At 31.6% G+C, this 8,769-nt stretch overlaps 1 protein-coding gene across 1 annotated transcript; it reads left to right on the top strand.

Annotated features, from left to right (window-relative positions):
• The first annotated feature begins 6,068 nt into the window (after nt 1-6,068).
• On the top strand, nt 6,069-8,141 carry LOC127737968 (homeobox protein vent1-like). Its single transcript, XM_052248937.1, has 3 exons — nt 6,069-6,476; nt 6,792-7,102; nt 7,683-8,141. Exons 1-3 carry the CDS (start codon nt 6,113-6,115, stop codon nt 8,139-8,141), a joined length of 1,134 nt encoding a protein of 377 aa, XP_052104897.1. The 5' UTR covers nt 6,069-6,112.
• Nucleotides 8,142-8,769: the final 628 nt, after the last annotated feature.

The raw sequence follows: 8,769 nt of genomic DNA, 5'->3' as shown, positions 1-8,769 counted from the left end.
CAGAGAAAATGCTGTCAAATCAAGGTAAAAAGGCTGCTTTCAGTTTATTTAGTAAAATTCAAGAAGACTAGCTTAATACAGAGACAATACTGTCTCTATTTGAAACATATGTTTCCAGCATAGTGTAATATGGTAGTGAAGTGTGGGGGTATCATAAAGCAATTGACATTGAAACTCTTCACTTATATTTTTTAAAGAGGATTTTGAAAGTAATAAAGAGTACTACAAATAACACTAGGTAGAGTCCCATTGCATGTACAGAGTTACTGTAAAATGATGAAATATTGGTGTAAATTGTTAAAAACTGACAATTGTATTTTGAAAACTTGTTATGCAGAAATGCTGGAGGTTAGCAATGTAAAAAGTAAAATAAATTGATTTGGTCTTGTAAGAAAGGAGATTCATTATGTAATTATGGCTTAAGTAATGTATGGTTGACACAAATTTTTTTAAATGTAGATGTTTTATAGCTGATTTCAAACAGCGTGTTACTGATAGATTTATTATTGAAGCAATGTCATTTTTTTAGGAGTCTTCTAAATGTCAGTTTTACAAATACATATATGACAGTCATGGATTGCAGTTTTATCTTATTAGACCTGTTAATTTTCAATATAAACTATTAATAAGCAAGTACCGTTTACATGCACATAACTTGAACATTGAAACTGGAAGGCTTTTAAATATAAACAGAAACGCTAGAATATGTTATTTGTGCAACTGTAATTCTGTTGAGGATGAATATAATTTTATTTTGGAATGTATTTCAAATGTAGATATAAAGTATCGTATGAAGCCTTATTATTGGAGAAATGCATCAGTATTTAAACTTATACAATTGTTATCTGTTCGTAATATAAAAAAACTTAAAAATTTTGGGAAGTATTTATGTATTGCCGAAAACATTCGTAATTGTTGAATGTGTATATCATACTTCAAGGTTGTTAAATTGTATTAATTAATATCATGCTCCTAGATTCGTTTTAAATTGTATGGATTGTATATTAATGAATTACTTTATTGTACTATGTGATGCTTACTATATTTAATGTAATATTGATACCTATAAGCTGTATTGCTTTCGGAATAGAGAATATATACTTGGATTGTATCTAAGTTTACAAGCTCTAAAACATCAGCGAATAAATTAGGATACCGTATATCCAAAATGTTGGCTGCTTTGTCTGTCGGTACGAACACAAAACGCATCGCACTGTTTCTTTAGGTTAACTGCAAAACTAACTGAATCTAATTGTTAACTGCGAAATAAAACTAAGTCAATTTATCAGTAAAATATGAAAAAAAAATTCAAAAAACAATACATTGAAATGTTGCCCTAAATGCTGTCTCTGACTCAAGAAGAAGCGGTATATTCAAGTTTAGAAATTACCACAGACTGTATATAAATGTTAAGTATAAAAAACTAGGTCCATTTATCAATAAAACACGGGAAAAGGAGAAAATAAATTCTTCATTTTGCTCTGGATACTGTTTTTTTTTTCTATCATGGAGAAGGATCTGTCCACGTTATGTTAAATTCCATGAAGGTTTGTCAAAGATATTGAATAGGGAAAAACTTTATAACTTTAGACTGTATCTAAATTCTAACTGCAAAAAAATAAAGTCCATTTATCAGTAAATTACGGAAAATGGACAATATTGTCAACATGTTGTTCTGGATACCAAATTTTGATCATAAAAAAGCTTCTGTCCAAGATTCATAAAATTCCATAAAGGTTTAACGAAGATACAGGTGCGTGCAAAACTTTAACCTTAGACTTTATCTAAATGTTGACTGCAAAATACATAAGTCTATTTATCATCAAAATACCAAAAAATAAAAACAAAATAAAAATTTTGCTCTAGATACTCTGAGTCTCATTAAATCATGAAAAGCTTCAGTCCAAGTTTCATAAAATTCCATAAAGATTTTAACAAGGTTATTGATGTCTAAAAAAAAACTTAACCACAGACTGGACCTAGATGATATAAAAACTCGGTGAAAAGTTTAATTTGGTGATGTCACATTTAAGGAAAAGAGGACGAGATTATGATGACAACAATTGAAACATATCCATCTAATCAGTACATTGTATTTATGGAATTTTGTATTAATAAATGGCAGATCTTTGATGGTCTGTGTTTAATATTTTCCAAAGTTTTCAAATGTCTGAGCGATTTTAAAAATTTCCTTTCGTATAGACACTTCTCTATGATTGGTTGAAGAGCGTAGGTTGACCTCTATATGTGTATTGTGTTTTCGGTCTTGGTGGTTGCTGTCTCAATGGGTTCTACATTCGATCCCCTTTTATCCATCTTCGAGTTTATTTTTCAGACAAAGATACATGTTTATATAATCTTTATTTGTGTAACGAATCTGTGATATTTTATCTTATTCATACCACAATTTAAACCCAACACAGACTATGCGTTAGCCTCTCCATTTCATATTACAAGTAATTATCTGTTGCCTAATAAGAACCAAAGGTAAACATAGAAAGAGCTGAATTCAAAACAACTTGGCCTTCAAATATTCCAAACGTGATCCTGATTACCACCAAAAAGAAACTAAGCACTTTACATGTTTATATGTTAAAGCATCTTTCAAGTCAGCGTTAATTCCAAAGAATATATACATATATATATATGATTATATGGCAGTCAGCAGGGTTTAAGAACATCCGTTGTTCGACCTGCTAGTCAAATGCGTTTTGTTAAAATATACTTTTTCACTTTTTTGGTCTTTTGGAAAATGTTGTTAGTGCTGTATTTAGACCTCTCTACCAAGAAATTTGTTTTGCATGCACACGTATAAAAAATGCGGTTTTTATCCAACGCAATCATAGGTTTGAACGTTGTTTTCAATTAAGACTTGATTATATGAAAAGATATAAACACACTATATTGCAAATTTGTTTTCAAATTGCTACCAAATACTAAAGTCAGCAAAGACGGTATAATACTAAACCCCTAACAGGAGGGATTGTGCCTGATATTCATATGATGAAGACATAATCTTTCAATCAGTTTAATTGAGGTCTGGAGCTGGCATGTCAGTAACTGCTAGTAGTCTGTTGTTATTTATGTATTATTGTCATTTTGTTTATTTTCTTTTGTTTCTTATTCTGACATCGGACTCGGACTTCTCTTGAACTGAGTTTTACTGTGCGTACTGTTGTACGTTTGTTTTTTCTACATTGGCTAGAGGTATAGGGGAAGGGTTGAGATCTCAAAAAAACATGTTTAACCCCGCCGCATTTTTGCGCCTGTCCCAAATCAGGAGCCTCTGGCCTTTTTTAGTCTTGTATCATTTTTAATTTTAGTTTCTTGTGTATAATTTGGAGTTTAGTATGGCGTCCATTATCACTGAACTAGTATACATATTTGTTTAGGGGCCAGCTGAAGGACGCCTCCGGGTGCGGGAGTTTCTCGCTGCATTGAAGACCCATTGGTGGCCTTCGGCCGTTGTCTGATCTATGGTCGGGTTGTTGTCTCTTTGACACATTCCCCATTTCCATTCTCAATTTTAATCCATAGTCAGGAGTATGTAATACAGTGGTTGTCGTTGGTTGCTGTCTGTCATATTTGTTTTTCGTTTATTGCTCTGTTATAAATCAGGCCGTTGTTTTTTTCTTTTTTTTTCGTTTGAATTGTTTCACATTTTGTTATGTCGGAACCTTTTATGTTATGGGTTTTGCTTATTGTTGAAGTCCGTATGCGGATCTATAATTCCTTAAATCCGTTATTATTTGGACTCCGTTGGATAGTTGCCTCATTCGCAATCATACCACGTAAAACAAATTATTTCCAAAACCAATAATATTGACTTTTCTTTTTTTATTGCTTTTCAGTAAAACGATTTGTACTGATTTATCTTTTTCCTTTTTGTTTTTATAAAAATAATGCTTGTATTCAAAATCAATCAATCATATATACATGTGCACTGTCTCAGAACCAAATAATAGCCACTAGTTTTTGAAGGCTAACGATACTGCTATAATATCTACGGTGGGAAAGAAAAAGCTCCACATTTGCTTTTTTATTATGGAAATTCGACTAACTATATATATACAAAAAAAAAGTGTAGCAGCAAATACAATTGATGTCATATTTCAAAAATTAATGTACTTCTAAACATAACGATAAATTATATAAATTATTGTGAAAAAGAAAATAACCCATAAGATGCAATTCATAATCGACAAAAAAATAAAAATTTATCTCCGCAACTTTTTAGATCTATATGTTGCTAAACTTTTTTCACTCAGTATATATTTTCATTTATATATTAACTTGGTGAACGATTCAAATATTTTGGAGTGTAGCTTTACCTTCTTTTTCATATTTAATTTTAATTCACCATGTATTTTGACATTCTAACAATAAAATATCTCCAAGAATAATTTGATAGTCTAATTGTATTTTAGAAATGGAAAATGACTTTGGTTTTTTTTTATATCTAATTTGTGTCAACCTTTTGAAAAATATTTTGAGCCCATACAATTTTTAATTTTTTTTAAAGAAATTAACATCGAGTGAAAACAATTAGTAAAAGACAATAAATACAAGTTTTAATTTTAACCAATACAGTTTCATTTACGAACAATTATTTCTTGATTTGTTTTATTTTATTTAAATTATGTTTATCTAATTTGATTAACGTTTAATTACTTTATTATGGTACAATCAAGTCACCGATTCAGAAAAGTGTGAGTTGCTAGTTTTCACAAACAAAAGAGTTTGCAAAAGGACAATACAGTTGATGATTTAGCTTGAACAGTAATCAACGAATGTGAGAAAGTAATCAACCACGAAATGTTCAACTCAAACTTTCCCTTATTTACTCGTGAATGTCAAAAGGTCACACAGTTTTAGTATATAAACTTGAGTGTGCCTCTATTCAACAATTATTATTCAAATTTGAAACAGAAATTACAAGCAGAGAAAGAAATAGTTAATCAACATGCAGGAAAAGGTTTGTGCTATTATGACTTTAAACCGTCATTACTTATTTCGTTTAGGTTTGCCTTTTTACTTATTTTAATGAAAATGTTTAAATTACTTTAGATATTTGATGCAAAACCCAAACTATGAATTAAAGATTGTAAAAACTATTTATTTAAATATTGATTTTTTTAATATTTAAAATTGACCGCATATTTTTTTTTTTGAGATTGGTCCCTCGAAAGATGGAAGTTTCACAGGGACGAACTAATATCTTATTCAGTTTCTGAAAGTTGCTTAACAAATGTTGGAATATTATAAAAAAAAGATTTTGCACTGAAATGCACATCCAATTTAGCTATCATATACCTAAAAGGTTATTACACTAGTGTGAAGCTAGCCGTCGATAACAGCCCACTTCACACTAGTGTTTATTATGATCATTTGGTTGACTGAGGTCCTCCTACTCAACATATAACATAACGTGAACTTGATGCAAAGAAATAGCAAATGTTTACCTACATTTATAAGCTAAGAAAATAAAAGGGTAACAGTTTTAATTGGAACAGAGGGAGGTGCACTCCTCAATTTCAAATTATTTCTTTTGTGTTAGCACTGCGAGTTTCAAAAATGCCCACTAGCAGAGGTATCTACCCTAGTTAACAATTCTTTATTGTCTTCCAACTTTTTACATTTAAGGCTATATATTTTTTAGAGTTTGTTAATTCCGCAAAAAGGGTGTGCTAAATGCATTAATGATTTTTAAAATAATACTTAAAAGGAGTTCGAAATTGTTTCATTTGAACCAAATCCAGAAACTATAGAGTATCATTATTAGCGGATTCATGGTGTTTGTTGGGGAGAGGACGTACGCCCCGCCCCCTTAGTTTGAAACTATATAATTGTTACTAGTAAATTGTCCAAAAAAAATAATTCGATTCTCTCCGCGCGGTAGTAAATACATGTGTAGTTTTCGGAAATTACGCCAACTTTCAAAAATCCCAAATACACCCCTGGTCATTATTAAGATGATGTCGTTTTCTTTTCATAAGAATAGAGCTTAGGAGGATTGTCATATATATACCATAGATTTTTAACACTGTCTATAATATTTCAGATTTTGCAGTATCCCTGTAATGACAATAATAGCCAAGGCGAAAAAGTCATAATGCCAACTGAACAAGTTGACAACAGACCTATTCCACAAATACATTTGGAGATACCAACACCCACAGAAACTTCACGAGAGAAAATGACGGCTTTCCATCCACCAGTTCAAAGATATATTCAACCTTATAACGTTGAACATTCTCAGGAACCGGCAAGACAGCAGACAAATCATAGCATGCAATATTTAATGGCGTCACAGAACAGACCAAAAACCCCACCAAGTACGACTTTTATTACACCAAGTCGTATAAGTGGACCAATCATGACAGCATATCAAACACCACCAACCAGACATTTGCTGAAACATCCTAACAGGAAAAACAGTCCATCAGATGGAGAATCGGACAGATCGTGTGAAGAAGGTATTATATTTTGTAATCTCTATTTCTTTGCCAATTTATATTTTACCCGAATGGTTGATTTTTTTCTTTAATTCTGTGTTCATTCAAACTTCTGACCATTTTTATAAGTTTTGATAAATCACTCGTTGATAAGATTTGTCTTGGGAAATTTCCCTCGATATCTATTGCACATTTAATTTGGTTTTGTTCTTTGAATTTTCATTTTATAAGAAAGCTAAAACCCATCAGTGGAAACACATTTAGAAACTCATATGCGTAGAAGATTGGTTCGTCCTGAACATATTGTATTTGATACTATCTTTTAAATACTTTCAGATGAAATTGACGTGGTAAATGATTGTAAATCACCAGGCAATTCCCGAGAAATAGATTCATCCATGTCTACCAATAATACATCAGCACTTGAATCTCCATCAACCGGAAGCAGTAATAATTCATCTCCAGCATCCAACTCGACACATAGTCCACTATCGTCAGACAGCAGTGTCAAGAAGAAGGTCAGAACAAACTATACACCAAGTCAAGTTCAAGCATTAGAGAAAATATTCCATGAAAATCCTTACCCTGAGCCAGAGACGATGGAGAAGTTGGCAAGTGATCTTAATATTCCCGAGGCTAAAATTAAGGTATGTACAATTGCAATCTAGAAAATCTGGAATTTGGTTGCTTTTTGGACGGGTTGTTGTCTTTTTGACACATTCCCCGTTTCCATTCTTAATTCTGTTGAAGTACCTACGTTTTTTTTTCTACTATATAATTTGAAAAAAAAAATGATTCACTATAAAATGATTAGGGTGATTTGTTGTTATTTGCTTAATGTCCAGTGACAAATGTTTCATGCACATTCAGGAAGACAAAATGAAAATGCTTAGGTTAAAGTCCGAGGTGTATAGGAAATTGTTTTGTAAAACACACGTTGAAAAAACTAAATTTCACAAACGTTTGATGAATATGATGCTTTGTATAAAAAAAATACAGTGCAGAAAGCTAAATAGTATGCTTAAAACTATCAGTTAAAGAAAGACCTCCATTTTGTTGTTAAATTTCTTACGGACCTGTTTAGAATAAACCTGTACGAGGAAAAAAAACAAAGACCAATAAATCATATTGACGAATCAATCGAAGAATTCATTCTTTATCATTACGATACATGTTAAACATGTATTAGCGAAATTAACTTAATATACTTTAATCGTTTTTTTTCAGGTTTGGTTTCAAAATAAGCGTGCAAGATGGAGGAGACGTGCAGCAGAGAATCCACACCCAGCTTACATGACGCCGATGTCACCGATGATGTCACCTATGCATGGATCGTATGGTCTGGTTCCACATCATCACCCAATGCTTCATGGATCACCAGCACAAATGGTACCGGGACCATTTTTCTATCCAAGCCAGGCTGTTGGAACGCCTGGACCTCATTCAGTACCTAGCCATCATTTCGGAACACCAGGACAAACAGTGCCATCGACACCTGTCAATAATAGTTCTCCGGCATCAACGACGTCGTCGACAACGTCACCTGCCAACACGTCTGACAATCAGAATCAACAGTCACCTCATATGCAAATGACACCGCCTTATCAACATAGACTTCCACCACACTTTTCTCCGTACATGCCTTTCTCGTATCCATACGGAATGTGTCCGCCATATTATTGTTGATTTTATCTATTTATATTTGTTGACTTATTTTTGCAATTGTACATACATAAAACTGTAAATACTTAAGCTCTTATACATGTGTATATAGAAATTCTAGGCTTTATTGGTGCAAAAAGCTTTTTTTTATACAAATATTGAATAACCTGAAATTACAATTATATATATTTATATTCAATATATTTTATTTTAACTATTACAAAATAAAGAAAAAATATATCAATGTTTATTTTACTAAGAAATGAATTTACAACAGTGACTAAATGTTTGCAAATGCATATTGAACGCATAGATGACTGCATGTTTTGAATGTAAACAAAATGTGTTTTGTATATATATATATATATAAATGTTATATGTAATATTATGTAAATTCTGAATCTGTACAGAAATTATACAATGAAGAAATAAAAAAAATAATATGCAAATATTTGTTTTGCTTTGTAGCGTTCATTTCAAGAAAATGATTATTGGTATATAAACTGCTACTGCACATTTAGAAAGAAAACAAAATTACAATTGGAAGATACATACCGTCACCATGCACATATTCATAGTAATTTTTCATCAACTATAAAAATCAGGAGATGTGGTATGATTGCCACTGAGACAACTATCCATCAGAGTTCAA

The sequence above is a fragment of the Mytilus californianus genome, unplaced genomic scaffold (genome assembly GCF_021869535.1).
Source record: "Mytilus californianus isolate M0D057914Y unplaced genomic scaffold, xbMytCali1.0.p SCAF_1, whole genome shotgun sequence".
Taxonomy (NCBI): Eukaryota; Metazoa; Mollusca; class Bivalvia; order Mytilida; family Mytilidae; genus Mytilus; species Mytilus californianus.
Note: the sequence above shows the minus strand (reverse complement) of the source record. Positions and strands in the feature narration are given on the sequence as shown.